This window comes from Perognathus longimembris, chromosome 6, assembly GCF_023159225.1.
Source record: "Perognathus longimembris pacificus isolate PPM17 chromosome 6, ASM2315922v1, whole genome shotgun sequence".
Lineage (NCBI taxonomy): Eukaryota > Metazoa > Chordata > Mammalia > Rodentia > Heteromyidae > Perognathus > Perognathus longimembris.
In genome coordinates, this window is record NC_063166.1 from 33,979,211 (window position 1) to 34,002,494 (window position 23,284).

A 23,284-nucleotide genomic window follows, 5' to 3' on the forward strand; every position below is an offset into this window, starting at 1 on the left:
AGCACCGGCATCTCAATGTTGGAAGGTTTCAGTTGCTTGAAATCATTGTAAACAGTTTGTAAGTGGAAGTTATCCCTATAAAAACAAAAGAGGATCTCAAAATGCTATACCAGTAGCTCCTATCTGTTAATTCTGCCTATTTGGGAGGCTGTGATTGGGAGGATTGTGAGTAGAGCACTGAAGAGGAGTGATTTCAGATACTAGAAAAGCATCTCACATTCAGACACATAGTCCTGAGGGTGGGATGCCACCATAAGGCCTTTTATTTTTTAACAGTCATGACACTAAGAAGGACACTTGGGTCATAGGCACACTGGAGTGGATGAAAGGTAGTGGTCTCTATAAAGCGAAAACCTTTTCCTCATGGAGAGGCGAACCGGCCACAGAACAGAATCCCATTGGTCTTGCTATGCTGAATGAAGAAAAGGAAAGGACGGTTGGCACAGAAGGGAGGGGGGCCCATGCAGCGCATCTGGATGACGGCGGCTGTGGCAGCCACAGCCTCTGTGCCCTCCTCATTGACCTCAACAAAGGACTTGTGCACAACTTTGGACAGATACAGATCTCTCTTGGAAGACATTCCAGAAAAGTCTGCCTTGCCCTGCTCAAAAGCATCTGCCATGCCCATACTGCTCAGGACATCCTTCATGTCATAATTCTCCTCCAACTTAAACCGAGGGAGGTAAACGTCCACCTTCTCTTCATCCATGTTGTCCAGCATTGTCCACTCTACAAACTTCTCATAAGTGAGTTCCTTTTCCACCTATAAGACAGTTAAAAGATTTTGAGTCCCAGGACCCCGCTTCCATGCAGTGTCACATGTGAGGAAGAGGGCTGCTCTGCAAAGTACAGGGCAAGCCTGGTGGGAGGTTGTATCTCTCGGAAATACAGTAGCCTTGAGAGATCAGGGTGCTGTTAAGTGGTTTAGTGCTTGGCTAGCATGCTCAAGACCCTACATTCCATCCCCAGCATCACAAATAAACAGAGAAAAAAGTTTAAATAAGCTAACTGGGACCTGGAGAGGCAAGGGCTGCTACGAAAGACACTGAAATGCCTTTCTCTGGCCATTGTGACACCATTAAGGTTTGACACCCATTACCGTTTTCAAATCGATGTGATCATCTGGAAGCATGATGATCATATTCAGCTCCTTGTCCACATAGGGAAGCACCAGGATCCTGGTGAAAATTTCATGTACATAGGTACTTTTAAAAGTAGCCTTCGTAAACATCATCTGTACGGGTTTCTCCTCATTCTGCAAAAGGAAAAGGATAAGGAAGTTGAAACAAGACATGATGGACATACTGAACTAATTTGAAAGGGGATCAGACTTGGGCCCCTTAAACACTGTCATGCTTATGCTTCTAGAAATACCCATCAGACCTTCAACATCTGCTATGGTTTAGACCCCAAGGCTCAATGTCTCTCAAAAGGCTTGGTTCTTGGAGTGCTTCTATAGGTAGGTAAAGGAGTTTCTATGAGGCGGAGCCTATTGAGAGGCATTTAGGTCATTTAGAGTGCTGTTGAAAGGGACTGTGGGATGCTGGCTTCTTTTGCTTCCTGGCCAGGAAGTGAATAGTTTCACCCCACTACATGCTCCCACCACTACCATCTAATACTTCCAAGAGGCCTAAAAGCAATGACTGTGCCATATTAGGGACTGGAACTATATAACAGTCCAAATCAATGTTTTCTCTTATAAAGTTGATTATCACAGTATTTGTCATAGTGATAGAATGCTGATTAACACAATCTCCACTTAGGGTGCCTGGAACTCCTACCCAACACTTTTGTTCTCTTGGTAACTTCAATTAAGTCTCTTGGCTTACAGCATAATTTCAAACTCTGCATTTCTGGCCTGGTTCTCTCCTCTGGACTCTAGACCATATATTTTGCTGCATCTTATGCTTGGACATAAAAGAAAGCTGCAAAAAGGACAGTTGGCTCTTTACTTTCCAAATCTTGTCCTGTCTATACTTTGACACAACCAGTGGATGGTGACGCCATCTTTCCAGAGGTCAAAAGCCACAATGTGTCCTTTAACTCTCTCATACCCTGCCCTAAACTGACTCATTAGCAAATCATATTGGTACTCCCTTATTTGTTTGTTTGTTTAAGCTAGTACTAGAGCTTAAACCCAGAGTCTCATGCTCTTGCTTGGCTTTTTTACTCAAGGCTGGCACTCTACCACCTAAGCCACATCTCTACTTCCAGATTTTTGGTGGTTAATTGGAGATGAGTCTCTTGGGTTTATCTGTTGGGGATGGCTTTGAGTCGCTATCTTCAACTCTCAGCCTCCTAGGTAGCTAGGATTTGAGGCATGGATGCCCAGGTAAAGTAGTGGTTAAGACTATTGGGATGAGCAACAAGAGCTTATTCTCCATTCTTCCTCCACCTGGCCTCCTACCATTCTGCCTTTGCTGGTCTGCTACTGTCTCGAGGCTTCTTGTGATTCCGTAAAGCATCACATTCTTTCCATCTCTACACCATAACTCACCATTTCCCTCCTTCGCAGGTTAAACATCACCTACACAGTAAAGGCTCCTGCAGCAGCTCTCCTCAGTAACGGAACCTCTAGCATAACTCCCTGCCCATTGTTTGTATGGCTCTGAAGCAATTAGCACCACCTAATAAACTCCCTTCTCTTAGACATGCTTACCATCTCTCCCCCAAACAGGCCAGCTTTACAATTTTTTTTTTCCAGTCCTGGGCTTGGACTCAGGGCCTGAGCACTGTCTCTGGCTTCTTTTTGCTCAAGGCTAGCACTCTACCACGTGAGCCACAGTGCCACTTCTGGCCATTTTCTATATATGTGGTGCTGGGTAATTGAACCCAGGGCTTCATGTATATGAGGCAAGCACTCTTGTCACTAAGCCATATTTCCAGCCCCAAGGCCAGCTTTACAAGGACAGGCATGTTTAACTAGCCAATGCCTGGCACAGAACAGACTAAATAAATAAACCAATGATTGGAAGAATTAAAATAGAAACTTCATTTGTCACCAATTGTGCCAGCCACACAGTGAGAAAGATCAGAGGACAGTGACTATGTCCTATCCATGGCTCCTGATCCTCTCTCATTTAATTCTAGAAGTTTCTGCTTAGTTACTGAATACCATGTGACTTTATGAGCTCAGGTCTCAGTATTGCCCTTCATTTTGTATCAACTAGAACAAACCAAAGGTATTATTGTGTTACTGCTCTGTTTCAGCTTTTTCTAACTTGCCTGAACTTCCCTGAGGCAGAACAGCTCCCATCCTTGGCTCCTCAGTCACATCCTTGACCAACATTGGGCATGCTTTCTCCATGACTGGCAAGAAAGTAATTTCTGGCTCTGTGACCCAAATGCTTTCTGCCACAACTACTCTAACCTGCTATTATAGAATATGTAAACAGATAAGCATAAGTGTGTCCCAAGGAAACTTCATCTGATATAACAAATGGTATAATCAACATTCACTACAGCCCCAATCCCCAATCTTTACTACAGAGATAAGAAAGCAAGACAGAATTCCTCATCACCCTGTATCCTGTGCAGGCCACATGGAATAGTTCCAATTCCATCTGTGCAATACATAGCAAAGAGCTCCCTCTGGACACAGGGCAGAACTACCAAAGGAGAAGGATTTTTGCTCTCTGTCACATGTCCTTCTCCTTGGACTGTGGAAGTAGTGCATGAGGAAGGAGGCCTTGTGCAGGCAATGGCAGAGCAAGAAGGTAAAGCCAATATTCAAGACAGATCTAAGGATCAAAGATCCAGAATACACTGTAATTAATCTAGTGTGTCTATTTTGGTGCCCCTGTGGGAAAACAACCCAAAAAACTATAAAGACTTAAAAAAATAAAATAAGAATTAACTGGATTCAGCCAGAGAAAGACACTAGGCCATCAGCAAATAATATCTTCCAAACAAAAGATGGTTAAACTCAGTCTAGCCTGTATACGTGTCCCTTTGATTGTTTATAAACAAAAATCTGTGTATTACCCTTATGATCAAAACAAGACTAAAGACGATCATTCATTAGTTCAGCATTTACAAGGCAGCAATGCCAAGCACATGGAATGCAGCCATCTGTCTTGGGCCTTTTTCTGCTGGATGAGAAAAGTCACTCAGCCACTGTGATGTCTCATGGGAAACAGCAATGTGGTGGTGAGAGCTGGGAGAAGAGCCGAACCTGGATGGAGCTTACAGCAGACACCACTGGGAAGAAAGCAATGTGTTGGTACTCAGGCAATATGCAGAACTGGGCAGGTTCTGTGCCCACAAACAATCAAGATCACTATATTTGAAGTTTAAAGTGTATCTCACAAGCTTCAAAGAGCCTAGAAAGATCTAAAGGAAGCCTGCTAACTACCTCATCAGATTTGCTTTGTAGATACATGGACAACTGTAAGGGCAGAGACAGAAGTAGAGACTGACCAAAAGTGTGTAGCCACTTGGGGGAACATACAAAAGGAGAAAGGCCCTAAGGCTTGGTGGGCAGTCCCAGCTGCTGCACTGCCAAGTTCAGGTTAAAGCACAGGGTAAGGAGGCAGCCTACTTGTGAGTGTCAGAAAGCAACACGAGCAAGGGAACTACGTCCAGGAGTCTGCTGTGTTCCTGCACAATATTCACCTTGCTGATTTTAAATGGCCTCTCCTTGGTCCACTCTTTGTCAAATGAATGCTTCCAGTTTCCTTTGAAGTAGATGGCATTCACGAGAACCATTCTGGTGTTGGAAGTCACTGAAGCCTGAGACAGCAACTCTATAATTTTATCTGGAAGGAAGAATTAAAGTACCAGTTAAATAAATATTTGCTAAAGATGGCACATCTCCTTACATGGTTAAGAAAAGAAATGAGCCTGGCATTGCTAGCTCATGCCTGTAATCCTAGCTATTCAGAAGGCTAAAATCTGAGGATCATGTTCAAAGCCAGCCCAGGCAGGAAAATCCATAAGACTCTTATCTCCAAATAACCACCAGAAAACTGGAAATGGAGCTGTGGCTCAAAGTGGTAAAGTGAGCAAAAAAGCTCAGGGTCAGTGAGAGCCAGGACCTGAGTTCAAGCTCCAGGACTGACTGACAAAACAAAAAACGGGGATGAAGGGATTTACCATTACTCAAATAAGAATGAGATTTTTGTCCTTAAAAAGAAAAGAAAGAGGAAAAAGAGAAAGCAAAAAAGAAACATTAAAAATTGTGGTAAGATCAGTGTCTGCCGCCCCCGCCGACGGCTGCCCTCAGCCAGCAGCTCAGCGCCACCTCCGGCCGGCGACTCCGGCGGGCGGGAGCGAGGCTGCTGGGGCCCAGCGGCGGGCTGCCCGTGCTCCTCGGGCTCCGGCTCCAGCGGCGGCGGCTGTCTCCATGGGGCGGGGGTGAGGCTGATGGGCGCTCTGAGGTTCATTTGTTAAGAAGAGTCTTTGCTAAAGCCTCAGAGTGAACTTCAACTACTTGCAGCTTGTTGCGTTCCAGAGGCACATCCAGAGGCACAACCATGAGCCACTTTAATAAGGAAGATGTTGACTGCCATATCCTTGATGAAGGCTTCACCGCCAAGGACATCGTGGACCAGAAAATTAATGAATTGTCTTCTTCTGATGATAAGGATGCCTTTTACGTGGCAGACCTGGGAGACATTCTAAAGAAGCACCTCCCATGGTTGAAAGCTCTTCCCCGAGTCACTCCCTTTTATGCAGTCAAATGTAATGACAGCAGAGCCATAGTGAGCACCCTGGCTGCCATCGGCACCGGCTTTGACTGTGCCAGCAAGACTGAAATACAGTTGGTGCAGAGCCTCGGGGTGCCTTCCAAAAGGATCATCTATGCAAACCCTTGTAAGCAAGTGTCTCAGATCAAGTACACGGCCAGTAGCGGAGTCCAGATGATGACTTTCGACAGTGAGGTGGAGCTGCTGAAAGTGGCCAGAGCGCACCCGAAGGCCAAGCTGGTTTTGCGGATCGACACTGATGATTCCAAAGCAGTCTGTCGCCTCAGTGTGAAATTTGGTGCCATGCTCAAAACCAGCAGACTTCTTTTGGAACGAGCAAAAGAGCTAAACACTGATGTCATTGGTGTCAGCTTCCACGTGGGGAGCGGCTGCACTGACGCGGAGACCTTCGTGCAGGCGGTCTCTGATGCCCGCTGTATCTTCGACATGGGGGCTGAGGTGGGCTTCGACATGTATCTGCTGGATATTGGTAGTGGCTTCCCCGGATCTGAGGACGTGAAGCTGAAGTTTGAAGAGATCACTAGTGTGATTAACCCAGCCCTGGACAAGTACTTCCCGTCAGACTCTGGAGTGCAGATCATAGCGGAGCCAGGCAGATACTACGTTGCATCTGCCTTCACACTTGCAGTTAATATCATTGCCAAAAAATGGTCTGGAAGGAGCAGAGTGGCTCTGATGATGAAGATGAGCTAAATGAGCAGACATTCATGTATTATGTAAATGATGGCATATACGGATCCTTCAATTGCATCCTTTATGATCATGCACATGTAAAGTCCCTGCTGCACAAGAGACCCAAGCCCGATGAGAAGTACTACTTCTCCAGCATTTGGGGGCCCACGTGCGACGGCCTGGATCGCATCCTTGAGCGCTGTGGCTTGCCCGAGACGCAAGTGGGTGATTGGATGGTCTTTGAGAACATGGGTGCCTACACTGTTGCTGCTGCTTCTACCTTCAATGGCTTCCAGAGGCTGACTATCCACTACGTGATGTCACGGCTCATGTGGCAACTCATGCAGCAAGTGCAGAAGCACGGCTTCCAGCCCGGCGCGGAGGAGCAGGACGTCAGTCAGCACACTGCCCCTGTCCTACGCCCAGGAAAGCGGCCTGGAGCGGTGCCCCGCCCCCCGCGCCTCTGGCAGCATCAATGTGAAGAAACTTCCCGTAGCTGTCAAGTGCAAGTGTAGCTTGAATTAAGGGATCTGGGGGGAACCACTTAACTTAATTACTGCTAGTTTTGAACGTCTTTGTAAGAATAGAGCTGCCACCGATGCGGCAATAACAGAAGACTAGGAGATGGGGGTCACACTTTTCTGTATTCCTATGGAAACTTTGCATATTTGTTTTCTATTGATTTTTATTCATTTTTCCAACATGCTATCAAGAGTGCCCCTCAGGGGGCTGGGAATATGGCCTAGTGGCAAGAGCGCTTGCCTCGTATACATGAAGCCCTGGGTTCGATTCCCCAGCACCACATATATAGAAAACGGCCAGAAGTGGCGCTGTGGCTCAAGTGGCAGAGTGCTAGCCTTGAGCAAAAAGAAGCCAGGGACAGTGCTCAGGCCCTCAGTCCAAGGCCCAGGACTGGCCAAAAAAAAAAAAAAAAAGAGTGCCCCTCGGCTACCGAGCAAGCATTTGTAGCTTGTACAACGGCGGCCAGGGCCAGAAGCTTCGTGTTGGGACCTGTTTTGAAATAAAGTATCTTGGAATAATGAAAAAAAATAAAAATAAAAATTGTGGTAAAAAAATACCAGTTTGAATAAAACACAAAAAAAGAATGCATAGATGTTAATATTTACATGATGAGTTTCTCACACAGGAACTAGAAAGAAATAACTTGTGCCCAAAATTTAAAGAAAGAAACACAAAGGATTGTTTTTAAAATGAGTACTTGGGGAAAGACATGATGAAAGGAGTAACTCCAATCAAGATTACTGTACACATAATAAATGGACATGTTGAACTGAAATCCCCTTGTACAACCACTAGAAGATAATAAAATTAGTGGTTCTAAATTTCAATTTAAAAAAAAAAGTTTCAGTAGGTAAATGTGTTCACAGTGATTTGAACATTGCATGATGTATGTATGGCAATTCACATAGTACCCAATAAGTATATACAATCTGTTTTTATGTACCAGTTAAATGAGTTTAAATTTTGAAAGATGAGTCATTCTCCCTGTATAAGGTAAACTGAGTTTTAAAAATAAGTTTAAAAGATGCAAAATCAATTTAGTAAGTCAAAATATAATTATCTCTAAGAAGTTTGTTAGAAATACAGGTAAAGGAGGGCTGGGCCCCACCTGCAGCAAGGCAAGAGAGGTGTGGAGACTAAGTGTCACAGCAGAGACAGCTCTAGAACCAGAAAACAAAGGTTGTTATGTTACTGTGGAAAGAAAGGCTAGCCAAAGAAAGTGAAGATTGTTCTGGAGTATGGCACATTAAGAGATATCAGAAACAGGGGCTAGTGGTAGAGTGCTTGCCTCATATACATGAAGCTCTGGGTTTAATTCCTCAGCACTACATATATAGAAAAAGCCAGAAGTGGTGCTGTGGCTCAAGTGGTAGAGTGCTAACCTTGAGCAAAAAGAAGCCACGGACAGTGCTCAGGCCCTGAGTTCAAGTCCCAGGACTGGCATATATATATACACACACACACACATATATATGTGTCTGTGTGTGTACATATATGTATATGTATATAGTGTATAATATATATATATGTAAACACACTGAGTGCACAGTAGAAAGAACTAGAAAAAATGTCATAGGCAATACTTCAGAAGCAGATCTGTAAAGCTGTCAGATATTTTGAGAGAAAAGTTATTCCTGTCTGTAGTTGACGTTATTGTGAAGGAATCAACAATGAAACTAATTAAACTACTATTAAAAACAGAGCAACAGGATAGGGGCAATGCGTATGGCTCAGTGGTAGAGCATGTGGCCCCACGCCCCAAGTCCTAGCTGCAATCCCAAGCACCCAAACAAAATAAAATGATATGTTTTTCACCTTCTGTCTTTTTGGCTACCCAGGTGTTTATGTGTTTCCGGGACTCCTCTGCAGCATCAACAAAGTCAAGCTCCTCCACCTCTGCTTGGTAGAATTTGCAACAGGAATCTTTAAAAGACTAACACAGAATAACATAATTGCAAGGGTATGAAAATGAACACAAACAGCTTACTTCCTATGTACCAATGTGAGAAATTAAGAATTTGATGATTTACATATGTAATTTACAAATAAATATGAGGAACAAACCTACAAAGCTCAGTTTTCAGGGTCTTTTGGGGGCTGTTTTGTTGGAGGCCTTCCTTGCATATGCTACACAGGTTCCACCATGGAGCTATGTTCCAGCTCTCATTTTTTTTGAAAGAGGATCTCTCTTTATGGCCTAGGCTAGCCTTGAACTCTTGATCCTCCTGCCTCAGACTCTTTTATTTATTTATTTATTTTTTGGGCCAGTCCTGGGCCTTGGACTCAGGGCCTGAGCACTGTTCCTGGCTTCTTCCCACTCAAGGCTAGCACTCTGCCACTTGAGCCACAGCGCCGCTTCTGGCCGTTTTCTGTATATGTGGTGCTGGGGAATCGAACCTAGGGCCTCGTGTATCCGAGGCAGGCACTCTTGCCACTAGGCTATATCCCCAGCCCTGCCTCAGACTCTTAAATGCTGGGAATCCAGGCATGTACCATCATGCCAGGCTTTAGCTATTTAATCTTAGCTTATGAACAAAGATAGTGGTCTCAGCACCAGTAAAACTTCACAGAATACTGGATCTTGAGTGAGTAGCTGAGGCTTAAAAAAGAACTTTGGAGAGCCCGTGGTGCAGTAATTCGAGGGTGTCACTCTGATATACCACCACTGGGGCTAAGTGAGGGTTAATCCTGCAAGAGCTCCACACCCCTACATTGCAGCAGCAAGCTTAACAAGATGTGGGGAAATGAGCGAAATCTGCATCAGACCTTCCACTATGCCTTCCTGTGGTGGTAAATATTATAAATCTGCACTATCCAAACCAGGCCACATGACCACAGCACATGGGACCTAATCATGTGGCTAGAGAGGTGCATATTTTATTTCAATTATGTTAAAATTTAAATAGCTATGTGTCTCATAGTTACTATTTGAATGGCTCCGTTTTAGTTGAGCTTCAGTTTCTAAAAAAACTTTCGAGGGTTGGGGGCTATATTAGCTCAGTGATAAAATATTTGCATAACATGCTCAAGGCCCTGGGTTTGACCCCCAGCAGTAAAAATAGAAGAAAACAGTTTAAACTATTTTGATGATCTATTCTATGAAATAATAATGATTACCTAAATGCTGCCATATTAAAGAAGGTGAATTTTTTCTATGTGCCAGGACTAGGAATTGAACTCAAGGCCTAGGCACTGACCCTCAGCTTTTTTGCTCAAGGCTTATGCTCTACCACTTGAGCCACAGTTCCATTTCCAAATTTTGGAGGTTAATTGGAGATAAGAGTCTCATAAACTTTCTTACCTGGACTGTCTTTAAACTCAGATCTCAATTCCAAGTAGTAGGATTACAGTTGTGAGTCATCAGACCCAGCTTAAAGAAGGAAATTTGAATGAACTTCAATGGTTCAAATACCTCATTGACACCATTGTGAAATGATTTACCAATTTTCCTTTCAAAAGAAAAACATATTTAATTCCTCATTTGGGAATGTTTTAATAATCTAGGATTTTTCACTTCTCCTTTTGTACAGCTTTGGAGCAAGGATCCAACACCACATCAAACAACACAAGTTGTTTGATTCTTAGCTGTGTGGTCCTAGATTCTCAGCTCTCTGCTCTCTACACACCTCAGAGGGTCACCTGTGGTCCAGATAGATTGTTTTCATTACCACTGCTTTATATAGCATTTCTGACTTCTCAGTATATGTCAGGCACTGTAAAGATGAACTTCATAGATAATTTCATTTAATCCTTACACAGTTCATGCTAGTCTAACTTCACTAATCTACATTTGAAGAGGTTTTTCTGTTTGTTTCTTCTTTTGTGCTAGTACTGGGACTTGAACTTAGGCCTAGGTTCTCACTTGGCTTTCTTGCTCATGGCTCCTGTTCATTTCTTACTCATTTTGCCACTTGAGCCACACCTCCAGTCTAACTTATTGCTAGTTACTTGGCACTCAAATCTCAGAGACTTCTACCTGGGATGGCTTTAAACCACAATCCATTGATCTCAGCCTCCTGAGTAGGTGTAAACCACTGTACCTGGCCTGTGTTTTGGGGAAAAATTTTTAAAAATCTCTCAATCTAAGGAAATAGTCTGAAAACAAACTGGCCATGAACAAATAACTCACTACACCTTTAGATGCTTTCACAAAATGCCAGAAAACAATTGCCTGCTACTTAAGTTCCTATTTTATAAGCAAAGATTAGTTATAATATAGAAATTTATAGAAATATATTGTGGGTGGTACTTAGCTTCATGAAACAATAAATTACAGAGAAATAATTGACAAATATTGCTAACTTAATAACATTCTAAACATCAATGTTTTTCTCAAAATAGTTGAAAAAAGTAATAAATCAATCCTTTAGGTTTGTTGGAAATTCTCCTTTTCTTTCCACAAAAGGCTTTAAAAAGACAACTGGGCACAGGTAGTTCACACCTCTAATCCTAGCTACTCAGGAAGCTAAGATCAGAGGATTAAAGTTCAAAGTCTGCATGGGCAGACAAATTCAAGACACTCTTATCTCCAGTTAACCAGTAAAAAGCTAGAACTAGAATTCAGACTCTTATTTCCAATTAACCAGTAAAAGGCCAGAACTAGAACCAAGGTTCAAGGGAAAGAATGCCGGCCAACAGGGAGGGAAAAGCTGAGCCATAGCATGAGTACTTAAGTTCAAGCCCCCCAGTACAGGCCCACAAACAATAACCTTGAAAGCTAAGGCTGTTACAAAAAAAAAAAAAAAGAAAGAAAGAAAGAAAGAAAGAAAGAAAGAAAGAAAGAAAGAAAGAAAGAAAGAAAGAGAGAAAGAAAGAAAGAAAGAAAGAAAGAAAGAAAGACTTTTTTCCCTCCTTTAGGCAAGTCCTAGTGCTTGAATTCAGGGCCTAGGCTCTGTCACTGAGCTGTTTTTTGTTGAAGACTAGCACTCTACCATTTGAGCCACAGCGCTATTTACAACTTTTTGGTAATTTACTGCTGGTAAGAGTCTCAGGAACTTTCCTGCATTACTTTGAACTACAATCCTCAAATCTCGGCCTCCTGAGTAGCTAGGATTACAGATATGAACTACTGATGCCCAGCTAGGAAAACATAGAAGACAAAGAAGACGAAGACTAAGACGAGAAGACAAAGATGAAGATGAAAGAAAGAAACAAACAAACAAACAAACAAAGAAACAAACAAAGAAATGGAAAGGAAAAGAAAGAATTAAAAAAAAACAAACCTAGTGTTAGGGAAGAATTAACAAACAGTCCAAGAAATGTATCCAGTGCCTAACGTATGAAACTGTAACCGCTCTGTATATCAGTTTGACAATAAAAATTAAAAAAAAAAACCTAGTGTATAGACCTTACCAATACTTGACCTCATACTTGACCACCTTCATCTTATATCACTTAGTTTTAAAATAATAAATGTAAAATCTAAAATATATTTGAAAACTATGTTAATCATAGAAAAAAAGATTAATATCCCAAACACATAAAAAAGAAAAGAAAAACACCAGGCACCAGTGGCTCATACCTGTAATCCTAGCTAATCAGGAGGCTGAGATCTGAGGATGGTAGCTCAAAGCCAGGCCAGGCAGGAAAGTCTGTGAGACTCTTATCTTCAATGAACCCCCAGAAAAGTGGGAAGTGATGCTATGGTTCAAAGTGGAAGAGTCCTAGATTTGAGCAAAAAAGCTCCAGGACAGCACCCAGACCCTGAGTTCAAGCCCCTAGACTTACAAAAAGAGAGAGAAAGAGACAGAGATAGAGAAAGAAAGGAAGAAAGAAAATGACTTATAAAAAAGTATGAAAAAGGAATATAGCCCAATAGAAAAATGTTCAAAGAACAAATAAATAGGCAACTCAGAAAATATATATAGGTTGAATATACCTTATTCAAGATGCACAGGATCAGAGGTAGTTTACAGTTTGGAATTTTTCAGATTTTGACATTTTTCATATTATTTATTTTTAGATTTTAGGGATGCTCAGCTTGTATATGCTCAATAAGACAAGTTGGTTGATCTCATAAATAATCAGAAGTTAAGAGCATACAGTGTTACCTGGGCTCATACCCGAAGGCTCATACCTGTAATTCTAGCTACTCAGGAGGCTGGGTTCTGAGGATCGAGGTTCAAAGCCAGAATGGGTAAAAAAGTTTATGAGACTCTTTGTTCCGATTAACCAGTAAAAAGCTAAAAATAATATGTAGTTCAAGTGGTAGAGTGCCCTCCTTGAGCAAGTGAGCCAATGAGAGGCCCATAGTCAAGTCTCAGTAGTGATACACACACACACATATTATAATAATACTATAGTACTAGTAAGGGAGATACACATGTATTGATTGAAATGTAAATAATTAAAGAAACAAATTTCTAAACAATATGTGTGGCCTAGTAGCTTTGTGCAGGGAAAATCCTCACAAAATAAAACCTCTACATATGCATGAAGATATACATCTACAAAAGCTCTTATCTCAGGAGAATGGTGTGATGTGGGAGAGAGGTTAATGAAAGCTCTTGCTTTGTTGGTTTTTATTTGCTTTTGGTACATTAAAAATATACTCACCTATGGCTTGGATATTTTGGATTTTTTAATGAAAGCATGTAAACAAATATAAGAAATGCACAAGTGAACTCTCAGCCTGCACTCTGCGCCCCCCCCCCCCCCCACTGCCCTTTGTGAAAAGTGGCAAACATGACTTACGGAGAGGAAAGTGTAAGACTTTTCTCCAAAGAGCCTGTTGGCTGTTCTAAGCAAGTATTGCGTGCCAGTCTTGTTCACGTCAGTGAGAAGTGACTGGAAGCCCTGGTGGACATCTCCGTCTCCATCTTTGCCACATTTTTTGAAAGAAAGCACCTAAAAACAAACAATAAAAACACACAACTTCAGTGAGCCCTGACTGGTGGAAATGAGTGAACACTAAACTCAGCCTAAGAAGTGTGCAGATCTTTACTGCTGTTCAAAAGAAGCAGCTGATTAAAGCTGAAGTGTCTTGCAGCTCCTTCTCCTGGGTCACTCCTTGCACCCTTGACAGCCTGGCTCTGGGCAGAAAGGCCCTGTACAAACCCTGGCCCTTCCTGTCACTGTATTCTAAGTATAGCTGTCGGATAGACCCTCAATCTCTCAAACACAGGCTACTCCTTTTTGCCAGTGGGAAGCCAGATTTTGGTGCCAACCCACTTGATTTTGGACTTTAAGCCTCTAGAACTGTGAGGAAATACACATACGTTGTTTATTACAGAGCCCTCGCAGATTAATACATCACCCCTTCCTCTTTTCTGGCAAGACTGTGGCCCTGAAGCCATCCCTCGATAGCTTACCTTTTTAGAGTGGGCCAGTTTACAGATCTCTGCACTCAGAAAACTGTACCTAAGGAACAGCATCTGAAGAGACTCAGTCCTGTTCCTAGACTCTCAGCCAAGAATGACCCCAGGATAAGAAACTCCGGAGTCTTGGGAAAAGGGAAGGCTTGGTGTTTCTAATGGTACACTAATGCGAACCATTAGAGGCAATGGGGTAGACGGGGTTCATGGATGACCTTGATCTGCCATGCCTTTACTGTTCATGCCCCAAGTAAAAAGCACTAACCCATCACCTCTAACAGAAAGGGCATTTGCACCAGGTGTTCAGCAGGTATAGAATGTTCATTCCCACCCCTACGACACACTGGTTAAATGGCCAACAAGAATGATTCTTCTGCTGATTTGAAATGCAGAGGCCCAGCAAAATGACAAACAGTAACATTGTTACCTGAGCCATCTGATCTGCGGTATGGCCCCTTGCTCCCAAGAAGACCATGGCCAGGGATGAAGAGATACTGAGAGGTGAGAAAAAGACGTTTTTTGAGCTGTCTTCACCCAGTATTTTCAAAAGGTTTAAGGCAAAGGTGCCATTTGCTTCCAGCACAGGATCCATGATGACAAGTCTGGAATGATGAATTTAAAATCAGAATCACAAGAAAAAGAGAGAATTTAGAAGAAATTGGCCGTCCATCTTCAGAAATAATCAAAGATAACTATTTAATGTTGCATCTTTTTCTTAAAATGTAAGTATTTCTTTAGTAGCAAAACTAAGTAAAATAAAATCAGTATCACATAAACACAGGATTTCATGTCCCCGGTTTTCCTTCTCATTGATACCACGAATCTTTGGTTCTGTTTGGGGAACCTCAAGACTATTTCATGCATTTCTAAATTAAATGAAAAAGGGAAATAGTAACATTTCTCTCCATTCCTCTCTCCACTCATACATCCCCTTCCCCTTACTCCTACCCTTCTCAGCAAGACTTATTTTGATTTCTTGGAATTCATTCTGTGAAACTGTTAATTGATCGTAGAAACTGTTCATTGAAAACCACCTCTGCATATACCATGCTTTACTCAGTTTGGTCATATCTATTTTTCCTATATTTTTAAAGCTTATACCTCACTTCCATGAGAGAAAATGTGCATTATTGTGTGTCACTAAGCCTGACTTATTTCACTCAGTGTAAATTTTCTCCAGATCCATCTATTTCCCTGCAAATAACATAATATCATTCTTCATATAACTTGACTATACTAAATAATACAGTAATAAACATAGATACACCAGGGCCTTATTGTATTGTTATTTTTTTGGTAAATGTTCAGCAGGGCAGTTCTATGTTTAGTTTTTAAAGGAATCTCCATACCACCTTTCCATAGTGGTACTGATTTACTTTCCCACCAGTAGTGTGATAGGGTTCCTTTTTGCCAACATCCTTACCAGCATTTATCTTCAGGTTCTTGATGATGGCCATTCTAACTGGAGATCAAAGCTGTTTGGATTTGCATTTCCTATGGCCAAGGATGGTAAACATTTAATGTATCTATTGGTCATTGCTGAGAAGTATCTTTTTAGCATGTGTGTTCACTTATTAATTAGGTTATTGAATCTTTGGGGATTTCGCGTCTTGAACATTTTTATTCTGGTTATTAAGCCCTTTTCAGACATACAGCTGTTGACGATCTCCCATTCTGAAGGCTGTCTTTTTGGCTTAATAATTATATCCTGGATGTTGGAGGCTTGGTTCAGTTGGCAGAGTGCTAGCCAATGAGGAAAAGCATCAAGTACAGAGTTTGAGTTCTGGTACCACGTTTGAGCCCCAGTCAGGAGAAGGAGAAGGAGAAGGAGGGAGGAGGGAGGAGGGAGGAAGGAAGAAGGAGGAAAGAGGAAGAAGAAGAAAGAGGAGGAGAGGAGGAGGAGGAGGAGGAGGAGGAGGAGGAGGAGGAGGAGGAGGAGGAGGAGGAGGAGGAGGAGGAGGAGGAGGGAGGAGAAGAAGAAGAAGAAGAAGAAGAAGAAGAAGAAGAAGAAGAAGAAGAAGAAGAAGAAGAAGAAGAAGAAGAAACTATAGCTTTCCCTATGCAGAGCTTTTTAGATTAATGTGGTCCCATTTGTCAATTCTCTCCCCTGTTTGTTAAGCCCCTGGGATTCCCACCTATGCCAATAAGTTCTAGTGTTTCCCCTACTCATTCCTATAGTAGTTTCACGTCTTATGTTGAGATCTTCAATACACTTTGCATTGACATTAGTATAGGTAGCAGACAGGGACCCAGTTTAACTCTCCTGCATATATGGCTATCTAATTTTTCCAACACCATTTATTGAAGAGGCTGTCGTTTTCTTTCCAGGGTATAGTTTTGGCCTTTTTGAAGGCTGTCTAGTTTGTTCCGTCCATCTTCAGGTTAGTATTTGTGCTAGTACTGAGCTGTCTTTTGTTTTGGTTTTTACTAAGGCTCTGTAATAAAGTTTGCAATCTTCTAACACTGATTTTCCCCCCTCAGCACTGTTTTGGCTATTTGAAGCCTTTGTGATTCAATATAAAAATTTGGATTATTTTCTCTTAGCTCTGTGAAAAATTACATTAGGATTTTGATAGGTATTGCACTGAATTTGTATATTACCTTTGGCAGTAAGGCTATTTTTTTGATATTCTGCCAACCCATGAACTTCCCAGTCTTTCCACATCCTTGTGCATACTTCAATTTCTTCCTTCCCAGTTTTAAATGGGAAATGTGAAGTTCATATAAGTGATATAGCCAATTTAGGCGCAGACCAGCTAAATCAGGACCAATTTTTTGTCTTAAATAAAGTCCTTTACTACACAAAGAGCCAGAAGGAACCAGGAGAAAGGACATGACGACAAAGATAAGGACCAATCAGCCAGAAAGTCTGCAAATGCTGCAGAGCTGGCTGTGAGCTGAGCCTCCTGCTCTGATATCATCCACAATTATTTTTTATTCCTACTTATCCACTAAGAGAATATTTATAATGACTGGAGAGAATCCACATAATAAGAAAAAGGGGAAGCAAGAATGAACAAGGGGCTACTAGTGTGACCCAGCAATAAATCGCTTGCTAGCCTAAGGCCCTGAGTTCAAACCCCAGAACTAGAAGAAGAAAAAGTGAATATCAGAATCCTCAAGAGAATGAAAGAAGAACCTAACATTAGGACTTTAACAAGAAAGAGCATGACTTTCAGATATAACTGTGCTGAGCTCCACAAGAGCCCTGAAGATGTCCTAGTACCTGCAGAGTTTCCCTCTTATGGCAAAAGAAACTCTGGTTGTGATTAAGGAGATGGGGAAATTATTCTTGATAATTCAAGAGGTTTCTAAATTCAATGACATGTAATCTTGTAAAATGGGCTGCCAACCAAAAACAGAAAAATTCAAGACAGCTGAGCTCTCTAGAACAAAAGATTTAAATTGAGAATAGCAAAGGTTGCACCCCCAGGTCTTGTATTTTGCATTCTATGAAAATCAAACACACACTGGAAAAAATGGGACCAAAAGGGAATCTTGAAATCCAAAAGGTATCAATACAAATGTCACTTAATAACCAGGCTTATTTTAATGGCTTCTAGGATTGAAGTTATCTAAGTGGGCATCTCTTCCTTACAAAGATAAGAGAGTAAGGCTGCCTTATTCATGGTTATTGGACCACCCATTCACTCCTTGTGTGGCCAAGCATGTCTGTCTAGTGGACCTTCTGCCTTTAGTCTCATCTCCACTGAAATTTATAAGACCAAATTTCAGTTTCTTGATGTCTTTCCTTTAAATGAAGTACTAATTGGTTTTCCGAGTATCTAAACATTCCAGATTTCTATTACCTAACCTGGTTCTAAGTGAAATTTTCAGATATTTTGGATGTTTTGTATTTTGTATTTGATACCCTGGTAACTTGGAATAAACAAACTTTTCAAAAAGAAATCCTAAATGGAATACAAACATCAATGAATTATTTTGTGCCATTTTAAAGCTCATCTTGTTTGCCTTATCTAAGCTTATAAATGGGAGTTATAAATGAGAGTTTTTATAAACAACATTATTTCAGTCAGTGAATGTTTGGCTTCATCTTGGTGCTCAAATGGTTCTAACTTGGCTAGTGAGAATCTCTGTAAATGGATTACTTTATTCTGGTACACGGATCTCAAACAGCTTGTGTTACAGCAACAATAGGGCATTATATGCCCATGCTGAAGTTTTCTAGTCCAAGGACTAGTTTCTTCCATTCACCAAATGTGCCAATAATAGGGTGCTATGTCACAGCTCACACTGCTCATTCAATGCCTACCCTTGTCTTTCTAGTCCCCACTTGTATAGTTGTAGCCAATAAAATGGAAAGGACACTTCATAACAGCACACATATCTATGTAAAATTCATTATCTATTCCAAAATGATTCACTGCTATGAAAAGGATATTCCTGAAGCTGGGAATATGGCCTAGTGGCACACCTTCTCCATGATGACAATGCCTCATAATGGATACACTGACTCAGAGGTCGGAAGGAAGCATGGGAACACACCCCTGACACAGGTAACAGCAGGAGTTTGTCCCAACTCTAGTGCACATTAGTGAGCCCTATCATCATGTGCCTGCCCGCAGCATCTTCATCCAAAGCTTACTGAATAATTCAGAGCTCACACCGCAGTCCTAAACCACACAGGAGGGGAGCGGGCAGCCTCCAGACACTCTCATCGCCAGCACAACTGCCTCAGGCAAAAAAGTGCCAGGCCTCACATCTCCTGCACCCGACACCAGGTGAACACTAACTTCCGCTTCTCAACCCTGTGCACTAAAGGAGAAAAAGGAGGGGGACATAGCTCGGGGTACAGCTCTAGCAAGTACAAGGCCTGGGTTCCAAAACAAACAAGGGGGGAGGGGGAAGGAATTAGCTCAAATGCAAGGTCACCTAGCACACAAGCTGACGCAGAATTAAACATTCCTCTTAGGTTTGAAGACACTACTTTGTACATCCTGCCTGTAGTGAGATTAATTGAAAAAAAGGAAAGAACAGGAAAAGATCTGGAATGGTCCTCAAGATAATCTTCGTAAAAGTTTTGAACGAGGGGCTGGGAATGTGGCTTAGCCGTAGGGTGCCTGCCTAGCATGCATAAAGTCCTGAGTTCGATTCCTCAGCACCACATAAACAGAAAAGGCCGGGAGTAGCGCTGTGGCTCAAGAGGTAGAGCAAAAAGAAGCCTGGGAGAGTCCAAGCCCCAGGACTGGCAAAAATAAGTCTTGAACTCAGTCAGAGCTGCCAGGAACCCCGTGCACTCAGAGAAAAGGTGCTGGGAGAGCCCGGCAGGCCGCCCGCGGCCCCTCCCCGCCCCGGGTCTGGTGACAGCCTCCCGGGTCCCAGCAGTGGACCAGGAACCCGGGAGGCGACGTCCGAGGGGCGACGAGGTGGGGAGCAGAGGGGCGGGGTGGAGAAGGCGGGGACGCCGGGCTGGCCAGGCCCGTGGTCACCTGTGGCAGGGAGTCCTGGTGCAGCACCCGGGCCGGCTCTGCGTCGCCCCCATCCCTCGCCGGCCGCCCAATCACTGGGCGCGGGGCCTGCAGGCCTACCACTCACCCCGCACCGCCGCCGGCCGCCGCCGCCCCGGGACTCCGGAGGGGAACCCGAGGAGTCGGGCCGCGGTCCTCTCCCCCCCCCCCCCCCGCCCTCAGCCCGCCGGGCCAGAGGGGGTCACGGGCCGAGCACCACGCCCCATTCCTCGGAGAGCCCGGGCCGCGCCCTGGCCCCGCGAACCCACCGGGCGTCCGGGTCCCCGCAGTTGGAGCCGCAACCGCCCCCCACCCCGCGTGCCGGAGCAGATGGCGCCCCACACACCTACCCTGGAGGGTCGAGGCCGGGCGAAGCCAGAGATCTCTAGTGAAAGCAGTAAAGCAGTAAAAGCTCCAGGGGCGCCACAGGCCTCAAATACTGACAGGGCAGTGCTGGCCGGGCCGGGGAGGAGCGGGCTGGGCGGGGAGGTGGGCGGAGTCGGGCCTGCGGGGCTGCGCTGGAGCCCTCATCCCTGGGCCGCAGGCGGGCTCGTGGGCCACGGGAGCTGCGCTGGGGAGTCCCAGATGAGCACAGTTGTGCCGCTGCACTTTGACCCCCATTGCCTCCCCTCCCTCCCAATCTACTTGTGTTCTTTAACTTCGTGCCCTGAAACACTAGGTGGAACACACTAAGTTTTCCATTGGGAGACAGGGAAGTCCTGGAGCTACCCCAGCTGTTTGCTGCACCTTTAGTAAATGTGCCCTTAGTGCCCAACAGAAACGGAAAGGAGGGCGAGACAGGGAGGAGCGAGGAAGACAGAAGAGTGCTTTTTGGTTTGTTTTTTTTTCTTTTTGTCGGTCGTGGGGCTTGAACTCTGGGTCTGGGCTCTGGCCTTGAGCTCTCATTTACCCCTTGAGCCACTGCACCACTTCCGGTTTTCTGGTGGCTAATCGGAGATAAGAGTACCACGGACTTTCCTGCCCAGGCAGGCTTTGAACCTCCATCCTCAGATCTCAGCCTCCTGAATAGCTAGGAATACAGGCGGGGCCACCGACGCCTCTGGCTGAGAGAAGAGTTTTAATACCTGTACTGAAGACATTGTCAACAGCTCATGAGGCCCTGGATTCTCTCCCCAGTATCAGAAAGAAAAGGGCAGAGCAGGAAAGTAATCACAGCCAGTGTTCCAAGACTCCTAGTACTATAACAAGAGAGAGGAACAGGAGAAAAGGAGACAGAGAGCGGAGGGGAACTGAGAGGGACCTGCAGAGGAGTCTAGAGCCTGAGGCCTGTGTGAAGAGGCCTGAGGCCTATGGCCTGCAGAGAAGCCTAAGGCCTGTGGGGAGGCCTGAGGCTTTGGACCAGCAGAGAGGCAATGCCTGCCGGAAGGAGGAGTAGAAAGCAGCTCACTCTGCTGGAGGTTTGGGGGTTTGGAGGTTGAGGTGGCTGGAGGTTAAGGAATAGAGGTTTGGAGATCAGTTCAGTTCTGAGTTATGGGTAGTTAGCTTAGGACAAGGTAGGCCCAGGCCAGCATTTGGAAGTGGAGGGCTCTTCTGGTCCTGAGTTTTAGGTTGTAAATAAAGCTCCTTTGTAAATAAAACCCTTCCCACCTTTAGTTGTGCCTCCATGGATTATTTTCACTCTCGGGATACAGCAGCACAGGTTGTGAGACCCGAAGGCAGTGACCAATTATACAGAAGAAAATGTAAACATCATCTGCAGTGCAGCAGTCCTGGGGGGCAAGGCCACTGGACTGGGGCAGAAGGCTAGCCAGGCTTAAAAGTAAATCAAGGCCTGTTTTGGAAACCTCAGACAGCTTTCTGCCTGCTCAGCCTTTGCCCTTGGGCAAAGTTTCTCAGTAATGGAGGCAGGTTAAATTAGGGACATTGAGGCATAAGAACATGTGAGGAGAATCCCAAAGGAAACTAATAGCCAAGAGCTAATAATAAGATATCATAACCAGCCAATTGCTGAATAACTTGAAATCTCACCTCTCCTAATTATGCAGAAGCAGCATACTTTTAACCTTTGCTATGCATACACAAATCCTGAGTAAATAAAGAAAAATATCCTGTATAATTCATGCTTAAACAAAAAGACCTCAATAAAGGAGAATAAATACCTTCTAAAGATGGGTTTAATAACCTGGCTCTTGCCTGTGTAATCCTAGCTACTCAGGTGAAGATCTCAGGATTACAGTTCTGTAGTTACTGGTACAGTAACTGGTCTGTAGGAAAGTCCATGAAACTCCAGGTAATCACAAAAAAGGCTAGAAGTGGAGCTGTGGTAGAGCACCAGCCTTGTTCAGAGAAAAGCTAAGGGACAGCACCCAGGCATTGAATTCAAGTCCCAGTATGGGTGGTGGGGAGGGAGATAGACTCTTTTGCCCTAAAGAAATATCTAGCCAGGTGAGCAGCTTATACACCTAGCTATTCAGGAGACTGAGATGTGATAATCAGGGTTCAAAGTCAGCCCAGGCAAGAAAGTTCATGAGATTCTTATTGCGAACCACCAAAAAGCCAAAAGTAGAGCTGTGGCTCAAGTGGTAGTGTTGTGCCAAGTTGCAAGACCACCCCCAAGAAGACCACCGAGATTCAGACACTCCGAAATGCAAAAGCAAGGCAAGGCTTTATTTAACGAGCTGCCAACTCGGGCCTCGTCCTACCCACCGACACAGGGGAGGTTAGGAGGAAGCCCCGAGCTGTGACCACACAGGGCCTATAAAGGCAAAGAACAAGGTTACAACAATCAGCTGTGCAAGCAAGATTAGAACACAGGTACAAATCTGATTGGCTCAGGGCTCGATTCCAAAATGGGGTTCACGTGGTGGGGCCTGACCTCAAAGTCTGGCACCTCATTTCCCCCTTTTTCTTTTTGGTACCCTGGGAGCCAATCATGGCTCCACTCTGTCCATCTCAATGGCCTGCATGTCCAGGGGATGATATAGAGGTAAGGCATGGGCCAGTAGGACCCAATGTAGTAACCAAAGGGCCTGTCACCATTTCTTACAAGAATATTCTCTGTACCTCTGTTCTGCATGTCTCTAGTTTATCCTGCCTCATCTTCCCAAAAACAACTCTGGTCCCTTGATTTTAAAGGGGGGCTGATGGGTGAAGATCATCCATCTTCTGTAATTTCTTCAGGCTGACTCAGGGGCGTTGACCCTACCTAGCCAGGAACCTATAACCTTAGTCTACTTTTCCAAGGGACTGCAGGATTGCTGCAAACTGAAAATTAACTTTCAGCTATACAGACTTACCATTAGCTCTATAGTGTTTAGTATCCAAATGTAAGCAACAAAATAATACATAAACTTCTCAACTGTGCTCTAAGGGTCGGGTGGCTATAGCCGTACTCCTGAGCAAGCCCAAAACTACCCAAAACAAGGGGGTCACCTCACTTTGGAGTGAGCTGCCAAAATGACATCAACACTTATCCAGGGTAGTAAGGAAAGAAGGCAAAAAGAAAATTATAACAATATTCAGTCTAACTTTCTTTTCTTGAGGCGAAGGCGAAGCGGCTGAGTTGGGTGCTTGGAGACCTCCCATGTTCCATCACGGTAGTTGTCATCCAGGGCAAAGGGGTCAGCTGGCCTGGCGTGGG

General features: G+C 43.9%; 2 protein-coding genes across 3 annotated transcripts; one reads left to right on the forward strand and one right to left on the reverse strand.

The window, feature by feature from the left end:
* Positions 1-226: 226 nt before the first annotated feature.
* Positions 227-20,114, reverse strand: Serpinb6 (serpin family B member 6). Of its 2 annotated transcripts, none has more exons than XM_048348522.1 (7): positions 20,034-20,114; positions 14,643-14,817; positions 13,596-13,748; positions 8,718-8,835; positions 4,615-4,757; positions 1,100-1,255; positions 227-763 (listed from the first exon to the last, which is right to left on the reverse strand). In XM_048348522.1, the coding sequence occupies exons 2-7, from the start codon at positions 14,805-14,807 to the stop codon at positions 362-364; spliced, it is 1,137 nt and encodes a 378-aa protein (XP_048204479.1). In that variant the 5' UTR covers positions 14,808-14,817; positions 20,034-20,114; the 3' UTR covers positions 227-361. The 2 variants fall into 2 exon arrangements, with proteins under 2 accessions (XP_048204479.1, XP_048204478.1); XM_048348521.1 differs by lacking the exon at positions 20,034-20,114 and adding an exon at positions 19,666-19,770.
* LOC125352399 (ornithine decarboxylase-like) lies at positions 5,475-6,905 on the forward strand. Its single transcript, XM_048347487.1, is given in 3 exon segments — positions 5,475-6,354; positions 6,357-6,772; positions 6,774-6,905. Coding segments are annotated over 3 exon segments (1,428 nt in total).
* Positions 20,115-23,284: the final 3,170 nt, after the last annotated feature.